Here is a 19,653-nt window from a genome sequence, read left to right as displayed (position 1 = left end):
TCCCCTGGAGGCCCGACTGTGAAATGTATTGGTGTCTGTGATACCTGGTCAGATGAACTCCTTCAGTGCCATCAGATGTACCATAGCTCCCCTTAGTGGTGGAGCCACAGTACTGCAACGACCAGGACTCTGGGGCGCTGCATATGAAGATACTAAAAACCAACTGGGGGTAACTGTTACAGCAATGAAGACCCAAAATCTGGACGTTCAAATGCAAAACAATACAAAAGTTTGATTATTTTTAATTTTAATTATTTTACAAAAATGTTCGTTTTTTTATCACATATAGCAGCTCAGTAGAAATCAGAGTTTACTCCACATATCTGACAAATATTGCGACAAAACAGCAGCCAATCAGTGACGCGGCAGAAGCGGAAATTACAACAACCACCACACTCCCAGCGAGGCTGACCAAGAATCCGAGACCACCGCCAACAATGATCTGGGCCAACTGCACCATGCAGGTAAGAGCCGCACAGTCGATTCCTTTTCCTCGGTGAACTTTGTTCATCTTTCCATCAAGCTGTGCTTTGCCCTGAAGGATCAAAAAGCAGGAAATTAGGTTTAGTATGTGTGAGTCACCAAACCACAGGAAGAGTCATGTCATCCATGATAGAACAAGGCATTACCATATATGACATCCCGAGACCCTCGACAATTTACAAATGTATTCCTTATTAGGCCCATGATGTTCTTGGCCAGCGGGGTGCAACCTGCATTACTCTAGTTCTTGTGAAACTTCAATGTTCAACGCTCATATTCAAAGGCTCCGAGGAGAATTACAATTTACATTCTTATGTCAACTGAAGCCGAGCCCACCCTAGACTGTCATTACTGAAAGGTCTCGGAACCCAGACGTCATAAGCACCCAGAAGGTGCCCCTACAATTACACATGGACACTTCACACTCTACAGGAGAGAGGACCCTGCACATAAGAGCTGACACTCTACAGGAGAGAGGACCCTGCACATAAGAGCTGACACTCTACAGGAGAGAGGACCCTGCACATAAGAGCTGACACTCTACAGGAGAGAGGACCCTGCACATAAGAGCCGACACTCTACAGGAGAGAGGACCCTGCACATAAGAGCTGACACTCTACAGGAGAGAGGATCCTGCACATAAGAGCTGACACTCTACAGGAGAGAGGATCCTGCACATAAGAGCTGACACTCTACAGGAGAGAGGACCCTGCACATAAGAGCTGACACTCTACAGGAGAGAGGATCCTGCACATAAGAGCTGACTCTCTACAGGAGAGAGAGGACCCTGCACATAAGAGCTGACACTCTACAGGAGAGGACCCTGCACATAAGAGCTGACACTCTACAGGAGAGAGGACCCTGCACATTTGTAGCCAAATCCTCCATCACAGCTGAATTAATACAGTGAGATTAATGTATTTTTTTTTTTCACACAGGACTTTTCAAAAACGATTTCCTCCTTCACTACTGTACGATTCATCGGTCTTATCAATATCAACTATACTCATCTAATGCTGACAGGGGGAAAACAGGTGACCACTGCAGCCAATCAGTAGTTGCTGACTGGCTGCAGCAATTACAGTACTTAATGCATTCTATTCAAGTGGGGATAAGAGCCAGGTGACCGCTGCAGCCAGTCAGGGTCCACTAACTGGTAGCAACAGTCAAGGCAATGCAACGAGCTAAAAGACTGATGAATAGTGATGAGCAAGTGTACTCATTGCTCGGGTGGTCACGGAGTATTTATGACTGCTCGGAGATTTCGTTTTCATCACCGCAGCTGAATGATTTACAGCTACTAGCCAGCCTGAGTACATGTGGGGGTTGCCTGGTTGCTAGGGAATCCTCACATGTAATCAGGCTGTCTAGTAGCTGTAAATCATTCAGCTGCGGTGATGAAAACTAAAATCTCCGAACACTCCGAGCGTGCTCAGGAAAACCCGAGCAACAAGTATACTCGCTCATCACTACTGATGGGGACACCGGAAGCAATATGGAGGAATATTGGGGATCTGTATGGGCGTTAACTTGATGATCGCTGGGACCCCTCATTGACCTGGAGAATGTTACAAGTATCAAAAGATTACTGGTTGAGCATGTGCACCTCGCTCGATTCATCCACAGAACTAGCGGTGCACATATTTGTCAATGCATCCATTCGTAGGGACACTGCAGAGCCCCTTTCTCGGGATGGGAGGCTGGAGTCCTGTACATAGCTGTAACACATTAAAGAGTTTGTGCAGCGCCCCAGAGTCCTGGTCGTTGCAGTACTGTGGCTCCGCCACTAAAGGGAGCCATGGTACGTCTGATGGCACTGAAGGAGTTCATCTGATCAGGTATCACAGACACCAATACATTTCACCGCCGGGCCTCCAGGGGGAGCTAAGGGCTCAATTTACTAGGCCACTCTCCACACACAGGTAAAACTGGGGGTCAGGCAGGAAGTTAGTTAGAAAGCTGACTGGATACGAACCAGGCAACACCTTGTGGCAGAGGGTGTTGCGGGAGAGGATTCGGTAGGGCCTCTGTCAGGTTTGGGACCCTGATGGAGACCTGGCTACAGGAAAGAACGTAACGGGACCGTGCCTGCACAGAATAGCGGCGGTGCCCTAAGCAAGGAATAGAAGAGAGATATATTGTGCTGAGTGAGAAACGAGATCGAAGCAAATAGGAGAATACCAGTAGGGGTCGTGCCGTGAGATCGAGGCAACATCCTACTGAGGCGTGTAGCCGGTGGCCGGAACGCCGAGGAAGTATACAGACATCTAGCTTCAAGCAATACTTCAAACCTACGGCAGGACAGTCAGTCTCAGGCGGGCTGTCTCACATTTAATCACCTATGCAGTCTTGGGGGGCAACTTGTGGAGAGGGGCGACTCTAGGGTCCCGGAAGAGCTCCGAGCCTACCCGTCATACGGGTGCCGTTCCAACCAGAACATCGGGAGGGACGGAGGATTAGCAGAACATCAACTAATCGTGTTGTGAGGGAACTTAAGAAACAGACACAACAGTTGTGGGGTACTTTCCGTAAGCACAGCAGGGAAGGACTACAACACATAGCGCTAAGAAGGAAGGCACTGATTTCCACCTGAAAAGTGAATTCTGGAAGTGCCATTGGACCGGCCGGACTTGCGCAGCCTGGTGATCTGTATTCCAGACTGAGGACCCAGAGATCTTCAGTAAAGAGGTAAAGAGACTGCAACCTGGTGTCCTCGTTATTTACCGCGACCTGCACCCCACAACTGCACCACTATCACGACTTGTTTCACCGGACGTCCCCCACTGACCGGCAGGGCCACGGACCGAGTCTAGCCACCGTGACAACCCCCAGAACAGAGACTCTGAGGCCCGGTACCGGGTACCCCTCGGCCCAGCGGCGGTGTGGGGGCGCTCCAACTTGGCGTCACGAACAGGATCTACTTAAGCCTGAAGAATCAGGTCATGTGTGCCTTGGAACTGTGACTTATCGTGCTTGGACTGTACTTTATTGAAAGGACTGTGCTGTGCCATTAACCGCCAAAACCGCCGCCATTGCAGCGCTGAGGAGAAGCGCAGGAGAAGAAGAGGGGCGTGGAGTAGGCGTAGACAAACTAAAGAGCGCGAAGGACAATGACCGCCCAGTCTAAATATTGTTGCATTCTAAGGGCGGGCCCGTCGACAGGAGAGATCCGCCTCTTGATCTTCTATGGTGGGCAGAGACAACGAAAACGAAACCGCCCACGAAGAAGAGAGCGGAAAAGGACCAGGAAGAAGAAGTCCGCGACATGGAGGACGCCATGGCCAGCCGCCCGGAGCCCGAGCGTGGGGTCGGAGCCGAGGACTCCCCCAGCTACCCGGAGGGGCACTGCAGCCAGACCTCCACAGCTGACGCTGACCTCCTGCAGACCGGAGCGGACAAGTTGATCCACCAACACCTGCAGGCGCAGCTGAGCACTGAGGCCGGGTGGAAGAAGACCATCATCGGGAGCCTCGCCAGATGTCTGTCGGCAGCCTCGTCTGGTCCGGAGCAAGAAAGAAGTTCCAGCGCTCCGAAGCCAGAAAGCAAGGCCCTGCCGGAAAGCGAGGTGCTGCAAGAGGAGATGACAATGTCGCAGCACAAGGCCCTGCAACCAGCGTTCCAAACCCCAGCGCAGACGGAGCAGACCGGCACCGGTGGGACCACGTCTGAAGCAGGTATGAGAGACAACCCTGCCCTGATGACCGACACCACCCCAGCGACTGCTAGTGCCACAGAAGCTGACTCCGTTCCAGTGACTGATCTTGCAGCAGCCACTACCTCTGCTGCAGCAGATGCCCATACTCAAGCTGCGCAGACCTCCATCGCTGCGCATGATTTAACCGTATATGAAAGATGGATTAATGGCGTGTGTCCAGCACTGGGTGTATCCCTGGACCTCACTTCTCCCAGGCCAAGAAGGGTTAAGTGCCAGGTGCAGCCCTGGAAGCCGTCCAACTAAGCCTCGGAAACCTGAAACTGTAAATAGTTAACTGTTTATTTCCTTGCTGTTTTGCTGCTAAAACCTGTCCTGGGTTAACTCTTAAAGGGATCCCTTTGTTGACCCGGGATCCCTACTGTTTTCGGTTGTTTTTGCTATTTTTCCCCTGTTATCAAGAACTGCCGCAATCATGAACAATGCATGATACAAACTTATTGTAAATAGTTTGCACCTTCTTAAAAGGCGCTTCCTACTGGTTTTACTTAAAGAGAGACTCTTTGCGAAGATACCGCACCGGAGCCTTTGCTGAGTATGGACTGGTAGCCTGAGAAGATATGCTACCTCATAAAGACTTGATCCCCTCTTAAAGGGGATGTTCATCTGTGTACTTATGAGAAATACTGCCTTAGGGCAGTAAAGTGATAACGATGCTTTGAAAGAGAATGATAATGTTTACATGTAGAAGTTATATGTATTGAACTAGTTAACTGTAAAAGAAATGCTGATAATGTTCCTTAGAAGAAAGTGTGAAAGCTAGAAGAAAGGTGCAGTAGGCCCGTTGGGGTAGACAGAGTGTCCTGCATAGTTGTTAGCAAGAAAGTAAAGATAGAAGTTAATGCTCTAAGAAAATGTTTGATAATGTTGATAGAAAATGAGGATAGAAGGTAAACCCTGAGTCCTCCGTAGAAAACTAGTTTATTGTAAAGAAAGAGTTAATGATGTGTCACAGAGGACAGAAAGTGAGCCCGTAGGGGTTAGTCAGTGAGTCCTCCTAGGAGCCAGATGAAGATGGCTCAGTGTTCCTAAATTGAAAGTATGTTATGTTCTATAATGTGTATAGTAGTTGAAAAGACAGAAGGCTCGGGCTGAAAGGAGCGGTCCTGTAAGAAAGGAGAGGCAGTAGATCTGGCGCCGTTAGGACAGGCGGTCCTGCAGATTTAAAGAAGGAGAATGTAAAGTTAAACTTGCCTTATAATGTGATTATAAGAAGGTCTTTAATGGATGCCGAGTGTACGTCCTTAAGGGCGATGTTAAAATTATTGTTCAAAGAATTGCACTAAGTAGAATACCCGGTTGGGTAATAGAAGTTATTTATAGCCTGTTGCTGTAATATTTAACCATGTTTTGTAACGTTCAAGTGTCCTCACCTCCCATAAAGGGAAGCTCTGTTCAAGTATACTTATTGTTATTACACTCAACAAATTGTATGTCTTTTTGATAACTTGTATTGTTGTTTTCTTCCCAGTCCCGGAGCACTGGATTTAACCGGGGGGGGGAGTGCAGCGCCCCAGAGTCCTGGTCGTTGCAGTACTGTGGCTCCGCCACTAAGGGGAGCCATGGTACGTCTGATGGCACTGAAGGAGTTCATCTGATCAGGTATCACAGACACCAATACATTTCACCGCCGGGCCTCCAGGGGGAGCTAAGGGTTCTATTTACTAGGCCACTCTCCACACACAGGTAAAACTGGGGGTCAGGCAGGAAGTTAGTAAGAGAAAGCTGACTGGATAGGAACCAGGCAACACCTTGTGGCAGAGGGTGTTGCGGGAGAGGATTCGGTAGGGCCTCTGTCAGGTTTGGGACCCTGATGGAGACCTGGCTACAGGAAAGAACGTAACGGGACCGTGCCTGCACAGAATAGCGGCGGTGCCCTAAGCAAGGAATAGAAGAGAGATATATTGTGCTGAGTGAGAAACGAGATCGAAGCAAATAGGAGAATACCAGTAGGGGTCGTGCCGTGAGATCGAGGCAACATCCTACTGAGGCGTGTAGCCGGTGGCCGGAACGCCGAGGAAGTATACAGACATCTAGCTTCAAGCAATACTTCAAACCTACGGCAGGACAGTCAGTCTCAGGCGGGCTGTCTCACATTTAATCACCTATGCAGTCTTGGGGGGCAACTTGTGGAGAGGGGCGACTCTAGGGTCCCGGAAGAGCTCCGAGCCTACCCGTCATACGGGTGCCGTTCCAACCAGAACATCGGGAGGGACGGAGGATTAGCAGAACATCAACTAATCGAGTTGTGAGGGAACTTAAGAAACAGACAACAGTTGTGGGGTACTTTCCGTAAGCACAGCAGGGAAGGACTACAACACATAGCGCTAAGAAGGAAGGCACTGATTTCCACCTGAAAAGTGAATTCTGGAAGTGCCATTGGACCGGCCGGACTTGCGCAGCCTGGTGATCTGTATTCCGGACTGAGGACCCAGAGATCTTCAGTAAAGAGGTAAAGAGACTGCAACCTGGTGTCCTCGTTATTTACCGCAACCTGCACCCCACAACTGCACCACTATCACGACTTGTTTCACCGGACGTCCCCCACTGACCGGCAGGGCCACGGACCGGGTCTAGCCACCGTGACAACCCCCAGAACAGAGACTCCGAGGCCCGGTACCGGGTACCCCTCGGCCCAGCGGCGGTGTGGGGGCGCTCCATTTGTACTAAGCGCCTTGAGCAAAGTTTGTCTAAATCCCCATGTCGAAACAGGAGGATTATGATCCAAACTCCCCCCCCCCCTCGAGAAGCCATATTTAATTCCCTACAAAAGAGGACCCACAGCTTGGGACAGAGTGAACTCGTGAAATTCGACAGACTCTTTGGGCGTAGCAAGGGTGGCTGTCATGTGCTAGTTTGAGAAGCCATGAAGATACTGAGAAAGTGATTTAGTTTCCAGGAGCACCTCCCAGATCCAGAAGCAAGGAGAAGACCACGTTTCACGGAGCTGGCAGAGAGCCGTGCGCACCACCGTACTAAACTGCTGGGGCCCCCCGGGACTGCATCTGAGTCCCCAACATCACCGTGAGTTTGTTCTTGTTTTGTGCACATGTCAGGGCCTAGTGTAGGCTTCAATAGACAGAACACGGCAGCCGTGTGGCCTGCTTAGTAAAGGCCAGGGAGGTTATACATAGAGTAGCATCATTCTTTGTTTATTGTTTGCATTTGCTTGTGTGACGTATATTGATTCTGTAACACGTTACTAAAAATCACAAGGCGCTAAGCACATATGCCCAGAACAGCGGCAGGCAAACCAGTCAATGGGGTGTATGTGACTAACAGAAAACCAATGTATAATATAAAAGGTTGCCGCGCTGAACGGCACTTACAGCATGAAGTAACGTCCTGTGTGAACAAATAGCCACTTTACTGGCGATGTCCTCCTTCCCGGTCAAAAAAATCCTTAGCAATGGGAGCGTCCTCCCTGAAGGTACAGTCCCCCGGAGAAAGAACTCGCCGCCGTGTGTCAGCGTTGGCCACGGCCGATGGCGCCGCCGACAGCGTAGCGAGGTGAGCGGGGGGCGTGGTAGGATGGTGACGTCACCTGTCCGCAACTGACGGACGTGTGCAGGGGCCAATCCCGACGCGTTTCGAGGGCAACGTCCCTCTTTCCAAAACTAATAAGTACTATTCAAAAAACCTTATAAAAAAGCTCAATCTCCTGATTTAGTCCTTTAGACACTTTGGCCCCTAAAGGACTAAATCAGGAGATTGAGCTTTATGCTCTGTAAGGTCTCTTTATAGTGATACAAAGTATGTTCTTGGGCCCTCCGGATATATTTTAAAGCGTTTGGAGATAACGGAGAAGCCATGGTTATCTCAGAAAGCTGCGCACAATTTTATCTATTTTACATATTTTGATATATTTTTTTATAATAAAGGTTTTTTATAAATTTTAAGAAATGGCGAATAACATGTTCACATATGTGTGCGGCGCGGAGTGAGTTTTTGCGCTTGTCAGTAGGCTTTTTTATGAGGTTTTTTATAAGGTTTTGGTAGAACTTATTAGTTTTGGTTTTATCCAGTAATTAAATAAAGATTGTGTTTTATAAATATTATAAATATCGTATTGGTTTTAGGGATACAGATGTAGCCATGAGCTCTTTGGGTGTCCATTGTTTAGCATTGTAAAGTAGCATCTGATTACTCACAAATGGGCCAGAATAAGTAGGTAGCAGCTGGCGAAATGTGTCACTCACTGTCAAATTGTGAGGTTACAGGAGCGTGGGTAGGATATATAAGAACAGCGGCAGTGCAGGCGCCATACCTTGAGAAAGAGGGACGTTGCCCTCGAAACGCGTCGGGATTGGCCCCTGCACACGTCCGTCAGTTGCGGACAGGTGACGTCCCCATCCTACCACGCCCCCCGCTCACCTCGCTACGCTGTCGGCGGCGCCGGCGGCCGTGGCCAACGCTGACACACGGCGGCGAGTTCTTGCTCCGGGGGACTGTACCTTCAGGGAGGACGCTCCCATTGCTAAGGATTTTTTTGACCGGGAAGGAGGACATCGCCAGTAAAGTGGCTATTTGTTCACACAGGACGTTACTTCATGCTGTAAGTGCCGTTCAGCGCGGCAACCTTTTATATTATACATTGATTCTGTAACAGTTGGAGCACCGTGCTATTTGACGGACAGGCTAAAGAATATAACTCTTGCAAATTTTCTTTTGCCATTGTATACCCCTGTTTGCATCTTCCTCATCCACTTCATTCCTTGCCTTCCAATAAATTTACCTTTTGTTGTTTGCACCTCATCTTGTGTACGGTAGTCTCCCTGCACCTTGGTGGTTCCCCGGCCATCGTTTCAAGGGGGTATCATAATATGGTAAAATATGACATAATATGGTTTGGGGCAGTGTAGGAGCATCATACTGTGTATTGGGGGGCTGTGAAGGCATCATACTATGTATGGGGGGGGTCTATAGAGGAATCATACTATTTTGTGGAGGCACTGTGAGGTCATCATTCTGTGTTGACAGCTTTGGGGGCATCATACTGTTTTGAGGACTGTAGGGAATCATACTGTGTGTGGGGGAACAATACTGTGGGAGGCCCAAACAGTGTTTGTGTGGGGCTGTAGGAGCATCATAGTGTGTCGGGCTCAAAATGCATGATGGGTCTGTGTGGCCACCATACTGTGTGAGGGGCACTGTGGGAGCCTTATAATGCATGTTTGAGTCTCTGGGGGCATCATATTGTATATGCGAGGGGGCTGTGGTGGGCAACATACTGTGTAGGAGGAGAATGTACTGTGGGGTACCGTGCATGTTTGATGGGCACTTTGGAGGGGCAATAAATGCTGTGCGATGTGGGAATTATTTCTGTGAGGGGCTGGGCGAGGTTAGGGATGTGGATTAGTCTAAAATAGAAAGCGCCCCTGTATTTTAAAGTTGGGAGGTACTGCAGCCTGGGAAAAGTGCAAAAGTAGATGGAGAGCTACTTCAGAGTATCTTTTGCAGTCTCTAAAGCAGACAGCGCTCCGAGACTGAAGGGTGACTAGTAAAACCTTAGTAATGAGCTGTACACTGAAAAATCTCTCCATTCTTGAGAATCGGGAGGATTTTAATAAGAGGTAAATAGCAAAGTTGCTTGTTTTTATAAACAGTTAAATAGTAAGGTATATTTGCGCTTAGGCCCCTTGTCCGTTATGGGATAAAATATCCTCTTATTATATAGATGGATTGTGTTCCAAGTCTGTTTAAACATGTTTTTATAAGCACTTTGCAATTTTACCCATTAAAAAGACAACTCCCTTAATATTAGAGATCGCTTAGAAGAGCCAGAAACACTCTGATACTTTAGGATAAAACCTCCCACGTACCTCCATAGGGAATGCTGAAAAAGGTTTTTTATGTGAGCAAGTTCCATTATCCATTTCCCAGGAACCTTGTATAAACATCTGTAAGGCCTAAAATTTCTTAAAGAAAGGGGCGTCACCCATTACAACAAAACACCAGAGATTGTCTGTCCACTGTCTCCCACATTATGTCTTCCTTCTAGCCAAAATTGAATTTGTCAAAAACTTAACTCTTTTTGTTTCCCCTCTCTACTAACCTACATGATCCTGAAATTGCAATCTCTGTGCGTGGTTCTACCATAACTCCTCGTCACTTTATAGTTATACTGTATTTGACTGAAAGCTTTCATTCATTCCCTACATCTGATCACTCACTCGCTCGCTCGTGTCCCCTGCACCTTAAAAACATCTCTAGAAATTGACCTTTTCTTACCTTTGACTCTGCAAAAACTCTTACCGCTGCTCACATTTATTCTCATCCTGACCACTGCAGTGCCAGGATCATATTTCTGACCAAACGCTACACAGCTGCCTCCGCGCTGTGCCAGTTATTGCACTGGTTGCTTATCCGCTACAGAGTATAATACAAACTTATCACTCCTATACACTAAGCTCTCCACAGCTCTGAACTGCCCTACATCTCCTACCTCATCTCGGTCCATCTTCTATAAGCCAAACCCCTTATTCATCTTCGAGACTTTTCTTCTGCTAAAGCAAAAATCCAGCAGATTCTTCTTTTAAAAACCATAACTAATATTAAAAAAAATATAAGAGGTCAAAACTTCATCTCCAAAAAAATCTTTGCACAACTTTTTAAACGCGTTTCAGACAACTGTCCTTTTTAAACAAAGGTATGGCTTTCACCAGAAAAATCTGATACTGAATTTTCGCTTTTGCTTCTGATAATCTCTTGTCATAATACAAGTCTCCAAGCAGTGGATCCTCTTATGGGGAGTTGACTTTTTCTTCTCTCTTGTGCTGCACCAGTTTTCTGGAATGCGATACCCCAGACAATCCAGTTAATTCCTAGTATTCATAGATTAAAGCATGCTCTAAAAACACATTTCTTTAGACTAGCCTATCACCTCAACACACTAATCTAAACAACCATTCTCGGTTTGCTCTTCCACCCACTCAGTAGCACTTTGTACTTGTACTCTTGGCCCTCACTCCTCTTGTTATGGGTTGAATTATATGTTATTATGCAGTGTTTTATATTGTTTGTACAAGAACCATCTGAATTGCAAATTACTGCCGGTAATGTTGGAGCTATGGAAATAAATATTATAATTAAGGAGAAGATGGCAGGTGAAGCACCATAATTCTCTACCTAATGTTGTAAGAACATATGAACATGTTTAAAACCAAACATGACCTTAAAGAGAAATCTATTTCATGACCGAGATGGAGGTATCTGCTTCCAGGTCCCGGCCACGAGAGTTGAAAACACAAAAACAGATAGAAATGAATTACAGTTATGGAAACACCACAGTAATGTGAGCTATGGTGTTGGTTCAACTCCATTAATTTTTGCTTGACAATTTTCAAAACCCTGTGTTTGGTGGTTGCGACTTAGAAGCAGTTATTCCAATCTCATTCTTATCTCAGACATGAAAGGCAAACAGTATAAGATGTGGCCAACATTATGGGAAAGAGGAATGGAAAGGCTCACACAATCTCTTGCACTATGCTCAATTCTTAACCCGACCCTACACACAGATCCCCTTAGTGGTATATCTTCTGATATGTCTCAGTGATGCATTTGCTTTGTTGTCAAATTAGAAGACTTGGGTTCTCGGCTAACATCAGGTACAGTGGTTCAAGCTCTTCTACAGCCTTCTTTGTACTAGGTTTTCTTTAAAAAAAGAATTATCATTACAAAGTAATCTATTTTCTATTAACTGGTTTGATGTTAATTTGATGCTAGAATTTCATAGGCATCATCAACGTTGTGTATTATAGCCCCCAAATTATATCCAAAAGGTAAACCATGCTCTGCAACCCCCTTGATCACTAGATGAATGAGGTTGATGTCCATGCCCTTCCTGCTCCTGTTCACGTCACTCCATATCTGATAAAGTTTATGATACGCTCATTGGAAACCAAGGGTCAGTGACGTAGCATGAGATTTCCACGTGGAAGCTTTCAAAGCCCAAGAGACATGTCACTCATTCAAGTGCATCCCAGACTCACTGATATATCATATTTTTTAAACATATGAAAGTGAAACTCCAAATTTGGATCCGCCATGAGATCCTAGGGCCAAAATCCTTATACTCTGGTCCCCGAAATGCAATTTTACAAGGAGCTCTGTGCACTAAACTAAAAATGTCCCTAAACTACAGGGTATACCAAAATGGCTGCCACCTTTTATGATGTCACTTCCTGATTTGCAGCTATTGGTTGAAACAGATTCTCGCAGACTTCCTATCTCACCTGCCCCTTTGTAAAAGCTCTGACCATAATACTGAAATCTCACTAGTCAAAAGCTAGAGGAGCAGCCGAAGCTATGATCAAAATGGATCCTTCGTGACTTAATTGCTAGTCCTCTATCCTAGAAGAATTCATCTTCGTTTAGTCCGCAGGATTCTGATCCTTGAGATTAGCACAAAGATGGACTTTCCTTCATTCTGAGGTGTTGGAGTCTGTTTTGTTAATGAAAAGAGATTGTTCGATTGGAACAAGTTATCCACCATTCATAATGTAGGCAACAACTTTTAGATTGGTGGTGGTCTAAAGGGTGGGACCTTCTCTGCTCACCTGAACAGGACACTTTTATACCCATAAGAGTGAAGCAGTGGTGCGCATGCTCAACTGCCAGAGCACTGTTCTCCACGGTGTTCTCCAGCAGGTAATAAGTGGAATTATGGTCAACATTCACACTGCAGCTCCATTCTACTGGGGATAAAAGAGCCATGTTCTGATGGGCACCCAACAGACAGACTCTCACTCTCCTTGGAATTGTAGGAGCCTGCAGTGACTGGGAAAAGACTTGATAAAGTGACTAGTAGAACAGCCCACTGAAAAACCATGCAAATGGGACTGATCTGTGATACCAGGTACTGCCAAAATATACAGCAGTATTCCCCCCTTCCAGGCGATAAAGAAAGGCTTTATATATCCATTGTGATGCTTTTCGGATAAATTTCCACCATCAACATTTTCTATTAGCTATCTTGGGCTTCTAGCAATAGCGATCTAACTGAACAAGAATATTCTTGCAGTTTTATGTACTGCGCAATGAGTCTGGCACCTATTTCTTTAGATTAAACACAGTAAATTTCACCATTGTGTCCAAACGCCACATGTGAGCTCTGGGAATAAAAAAAAGACATCAAAGCTTTGTAGGCTGGAAGCGAAAATATGACCTATTTCCCCTGACTTTAACAGTGAGCTACCTGGCGGCCATGCTGTCTAGATGAAGTTATATTGATCGTCTGTCGTAGAGAAACAGATTAATCTCAGTATTAACGAGAAAACACCAATTGCAAAGGCTGGGCAGTGTCGAGGATGGAAGGAAGAAAGATTTGTTAAAGGTCATTTCCAATCTATTTGTCCTCTATATATGAATGCTTACATCTGTATTGGTGGTGATCGAACACCAAAATGCTCAGTACTCGAATCGTGCAGGTCGGATGGACTCAACTCTAGTAACCACTATAATGGAAGTCAATGGGAAGTTCGAGAATTTTTCCGGCAGACTCTACCCGGAGGGCTGGGAAGGCAGGAATATCACTGAAGGTTCGAGTGGAATGGGAACAGCATGGGGATGCATCTCTGACTCCCAGGTCGCTGCTGGGAACAATGGTGTCAGAGTATTACTCCACTTTTACAGACTGACAATAAAACATACAAAAAATAAGATAAAATGGATTTTACAGGAAAAAAATGTTAGGAAGCATTCTTTCCTGTATAAGGACTTGTATATAAGGAAAAATTAAAAAGAAAAAAAAAAAAACGCCTCCTCCACCCCTTAACCCCCAAGGGTGGTTTGCAAGCTAATGACGGGCCAATTTTTACAATTCTGACCTCTGTCCCTTTATGAGGTTATAACTCTCGAACGCATCAACGTATCATGGTGATTCTGATATTGTTTTCTCGTAACATATTGTACTTCATGATAGTGGTAAAATTTCCTCAACATTACTTGTGTTTATTTGTGAAAAAAACGGAATAGTGCCTGATGTTAGCTGTGATAATCAGCTGACACCCGGCCGCTATTGGCCGCGCTCCCCCATGAGCGCGGCTGATCGCCAATGACGTACTATCCCGTCCATGGAAATTAAGTCCCAGGTCACATGGATGGGATAGTAAGTCCAATCGCAGAAATTGGTTAATAGCCGGGCTACATATCATATTTCTCCATCGCCTATAACTACAGTAGATGACATACTAGAGGGGGAAGTAAAACTGCACCCACCGGTAGTCACTGGTAAATGTAATTTTAAACATTTTACTACCATATCTGGGTGTGGTGTGTGTGATATGGTCAGACACATCCAGTTTAATTTATGAAGGAGGGACTTAAACTGACAAAGCCTATGGGGACAATGCAAGAACTGCCAAAGACTTAAACTGCCATTTAAGCAGTCTAGAAATGTGCCTTTTTAGTGATTGGGAGGGTGACTGGGTATTTTCACTTACGTTCCAAGGCCTGAGGAAGACACAACTGAAGGCTGTGCTGGGACAAGGAAGTGGATATGGTTACTGATGGTGCTTGCGAATGTGTAACAACAGGTGCAGGGTGGGATGCATCCACACCTGCATCATGGACAGGGGATTAACAAGGACACAGAACAAGGGAAAAGGCTGTGTTGTAACCCACAAACACGGATTGTGGACCCAGGTGTTCAACCCACCTACCCGGGTGCTTTGATGACATGTGCCTGAGCATGCTGGTGGTGGTCAAACTGGTAAAGGTCAGGCATCTGCTGATACTGGTACAGCACAAGTTGCAAATGACCATTTGTTTATCTTCCAATACCTTCTTTAAGGGAAAACCTAACCCTTGGCCTGGGAACTTCACACGTCTGGGTGCTCTGGGGAACAGTTGCCCGCCTTCTCCCTATGGCCACCCCACTGCCTTAGTGCCTGTTGGGGTGCTGTGGATCCTTTCCCGCTGCACTTCTGGCCTTGCTCTGCATAGCACCTTCCCAAGTTGGGTCAGTGACTTAATCGTCTACCACCTCATCTTCCAATTAGGCACTCTGTCCATCCTGACTTATTGACTTCACAACATCCCTTGTTGACAACTGTATAATCATCCTCTACCTCTTGAAACACTAATTGCCATTCCCCACCATCATCTTCTACTCACTGTGGGTGCTCAAATATTTGGGCATCCCTATACATGAGCTCCTCGTGTCCCTCTTGAAATGTGCAGGGCGAGAGGCCAGAATCAATCAATGGAAATGATCGCTTGTCTCCTAGGAGTCACCATGATGAAAGGAATGAGGATTTTGTGGTCCAGACTCTTGGATAGTGAGACGGGACCGTGTTGAAGTCATGGTGGTGCTGGGAAATATACTGAAAGCATTATCTGCTATACAATGGACCACCGGTTTGCACTGTTTTGGCTTCAAGACTGGTGTACCTGGAGTGCCCACTAGAGCCGTGGGGTACTCGGGCCGAGTCAGGCAGTTCTTCAGGGATTGTCACGACAGCGGTGACCTGGCCCATGGTCCTGGGCGTCCAATAAAATTGAGATGAACTGAGGAGTTTATAGGGGACTAGATGGTGGCCAGATTCTATTGCATCGGGTATTCTAGAATATGTATGTAGTTTACAGCCACGTAGTATATAGCACAGCCACGTAGTATATTGCCAAGCCACGTAGTATATTGCACAGCCACGTAGTATATAGCACAGAGACGTAGTATATAACACTGCCCATGCAGTATATAACCCAGGGAACGTAGTACAGAGCACAGCGATGTAGTATATTGCCCAGCCACGTAGTATATAGCACAGCCCATATAGTATATAGCACAGAGATGTAGTACCGTATATAACACAGCCCACGCAGTATCTAACACAACCCACATAGTATATAGCAGTGTGGGCACCATATCCCTGTTAAAAAAAAAAAGAATTAAAATAAAAAATAGTTATATACTCACCTTCCGGAGCCCCCGGATCCAGCCAAGGCGTTTACCGATGCTCCTCGCGACGCTCTGGTCCCAGGAGTGCATTGCGGTCTCGCGAGATGATGAAGTAGCGGTCTTGCGAGACCACTACGTCATCATCTCACGAGACCGCAATGCATGGACCGGTCACCGGAACGTCGCGAGGAGCGGGAAAGGCATTGGCTGGATCTGGGGGCCCACGGAAGGTGAGTATATAATGATTTTTAATATTTTTTAAAATTATTTTTAACATTAGATATTTTTACTATTGATACCGCATAAGCAGCATCAATAGTAAAAAGTTGGTCACACAGGGTTAATAGCAGCATTAACAGACTGCGTTACACCGCAGCATAACGCGGTCCATTAACGCTGCCATTAACCCTGTGTGAGCGCTGACTGGGGGGGGGGGGGGAGTATGGACTGCGGGCACTGACTGCGGGGAGTAAGGAGCGGCCATTTTGCCGCTGGACTTTGCCCGTCGCTGATTGGTCGTGGCCTTTTTGCCGCAACCAATCAGCGACTTGGGATTTCCATAACAGAAAGGAAGACAGACAGACAGAAAGACGGAAGTGGACCTTAGACAATTATATAGTAGATTAGTTCATGACACCACCTGTGGTGTTCGGCAATTGATGGCCGACGCTGCTTAAGGGGACCGCTGGGGCCGATGGTGACACAGCTGGGATGGTTCTGCTCCCCGCAGTTGGAGCGGGGCCCCAGGGCTACCGGTACTGTTAGTGAGGGATCGTAGACGTTGGGGTGCAGGACTGAGGGTGCGGGAAATAACTGGAGGACACAAGGACTGCAGTTTCCTTTACTTTTACTTGTTAGTTGCAGGTGCAGTCCAGGGCACGGGTAACAGGTGATGATGGGGTCCGGGCAGCCTGGAAGCAACTTAGGATCCACCCAGCCACGTGGGTTTGGAGGCCTTCCTTCTGCACTGTTCTCTTAGGTCCTTGCTGCTTTAAACTCTGCTCAAGTTTCTCTCCTGCGTGTTGCTTCTAACCTGTTTGGCAGACAGCGTGAGCCTATCATGGGCACTGCCTTTTCACTGGCAGCTCCAGGCTCGTGGTCTGCTGTGGTGCCTCCGGGTGTTTGGTGTGGCCAGGGAGCTTACAGTTCCCTGCCCTACAGATTCGGCTGTTGGGGCATACAACATCCACACAGCCAAGGACTCTGGCATACTGTTTTGTCAGCGCTCTGTTCTGGGGTGAGCTTGGTTACAGCTCCACTCCCCAAGTTCTCCTTGACTCCTCTCCTCTCAGACTCAGCCTAAGACTACTCAATAACTAACTCCACCTCCAGGCCAGAACTTATGAGGAAGCTCCCTTGAAACCGGGTGTTAGAGCCCCCCCTTCTGATCTGGAGTCAGGGATGTGTTGGATGCTGGTGTTACCTGGTAAAGGGACCCCTCCTTGCTTCCAGGCATGTCATCACCCCCTGTGAGGGAGGCAATGCCACTGTGACAATTGGACGCCTTTGGTGCCACATACTGCTCCCCCCTGCAAAGTGAGACAGGAAGTTAGGTCTTGTGGATGAGCGTATTTGTTGTTCTCCTGCAGGAGACACAGTTTCACATGGCCCACGGCCTTTGCGTGCACCATCAGCAGCATGTCCACTTCCCCGTCCCTTACCACACACTTTGCGCTTTTTAAATTAGGTATATATGCCTGCAAACTTTACAGTATTAATAGAGAGTAAAAAAAAGGTTTGCCCTGACAAAGCAGCGGTGGTATACTACTACTGCAATAGTAATATTAAACCCTACCTAGATGCCTCTAATTCTAAACTTTCTCTCCACTGAATGCAGGTAACAGCGGTTTTACTACAGAAAGGAAAATATTTTGCCCTTCTACTTGTGCAACCCTCTCATGTTCCACTAATGGTCCTCACTCCTTATCTGAAGGTCACTATTCCTCTGTAGGTGTTCTCTTCCAAGTCCTCTGCAGCCTTTTCCCTGTACATCCCTGGATGTCATCGTTTATGAATTGATCCTAGAAGTCCTCCTACTTTGCAGTCTTGCCTCTGTCCCTCCCCGAGTCTCTTCCTCTGTAATCCTACCTTGTTTCACTTTGGTGGTCTCGCTTAAGTTCTTTCTTTTGTCCTTGACAATCTTACCCTGTCAGATAAATACAAGTGGTTTGTCAATCTGTAGAGAGCACTCGTTAGATAATAAAGACCTGTGATTACAGCAAAAAAAGACCCCAATTCAAGTAATAGGTAACTGTGCTAGAAAAATTTGTCTCTCTTCAACAGCCCCATAGATAGTTAATGGATAGGTAACAACGTGTTTTTCCTGGAATAGGTCTTTAATGTTCTCATTCTGGAAATGAAGCACAACTTGTTTGTTACAGAAATCTATTATCAATTTTCCTCAGTTGCCTTCAGGATTTGGTGACATTCAGCCCTACAGCTGAAATAACAAGTCTTCACAGTCATGATAAAATGTCAGGTGAAGAAAATCATAAAAAGAAGAATCATTTCAGAACTTTTCCCACCTTCATTGTCCCCCATAATCTGGACAAATCCATTGAAAAAACAAACTGAAATCATTTTAATGAAGGAAAAAAAATGAAATAATGTGGTTGTATAAGTGCGAACACCCTCCTATAATAGATGATGTGGTTGTGTTCAGAATAGGTCAATCACATTTACACTCTTGTTACACAGTGCTGCATGGCTGTCATCATTTAAAAGGATTCTGATTAACACCATATAAAGTTTATCTGTTCTTGTAGGGTTCATCAAACATTTTATAAGTTGCATTTTACAGCATACGCTGAAAACAACATACAACACAGCAAAGGGACCTCATTGTTAAAAGTTATCAGCTAGGAGTAGGGTACAAAAATAATTACAAGGCATGGAGCACTGTGAAGATGTCATCATGAAGTGGCTTAAATTTGGCACAGCAGTGACATTACCTAGTATTTGGTCATCATTCCTAAAGGTATGTTTGGCTAATCACCAAAAGAACACCATACCCACAGTTAAGCATCTTGGAGGCAGCATTTTGCTTTGGGGCTGTTTTTCAACAGCTGTAACTGTGGCTTTAATAAAGGTGGAGAGAATTATGAAAAGTTTCAAGTATTAGTACATTTTGCTACAAAACCTTCAGGTTTCTGCTAAAAAGTTGAAAATGAAGAATTTCACCTTACAGCACGACAACTATCCTAAGCGACCTCCAAATCAGGAAAAGAATGGCCTCACCAGAAGAAAACTAACGTTTTGGAATTGACCAGCCAGAGTGAAGACCTGAATCCAAGTGACAATCTGTGGCTGACTTGAGGAGGACGCTGTGCTCAGGACATTTGGAGCAAAGATTGCAATTCTAGATGAGCCATGTGCTAATGGATTTGTACCAAAAAAGGCTGAATGTTGAAGTTCCCTTTGAATTTATTACAGTAAAGTATTAGTTTAAGGGTGTGCATTGCTATGCAAACACGTTGTTAGTTTTTTATTTTGTTCCAAAAAAGGTTTCAGTTTATTGTTTAATGGATTTGTACAGACTATGGGTGACATTAAAGATGGA

The 19,653-nt window shown here is 46.1% G+C and overlaps 1 protein-coding gene across 1 annotated transcript in view; it reads right to left on the bottom strand.

Moving 5' to 3' along the window:
• Positions 1–226: 226 nt before the first annotated feature.
• SLC45A2 (solute carrier family 45 member 2) overlaps positions 227–19,653 on the bottom strand; it is a 118,298-nt gene continuing 98,871 nt past the window's right edge. Inside the window, exon 7 of the mRNA XM_077281822.1 lies at positions 227–535. Within this exon, the coding sequence (XP_077137937.1) occupies positions 311–535 (225 nt within the window). The 3' untranslated portion in view covers positions 227–310. The remainder of the gene's footprint in view (positions 536–19,653) is intronic.

Source organism: Ranitomeya variabilis, chromosome 1 (genome assembly GCF_051348905.1).
Source record: "Ranitomeya variabilis isolate aRanVar5 chromosome 1, aRanVar5.hap1, whole genome shotgun sequence".
Taxonomy (NCBI): domain Eukaryota; kingdom Metazoa; phylum Chordata; class Amphibia; order Anura; family Dendrobatidae; genus Ranitomeya; species Ranitomeya variabilis.
The sequence above is the reverse complement of the archived record's forward strand: the minus strand, read 5'-3'. Positions and strand labels throughout refer to the sequence as shown.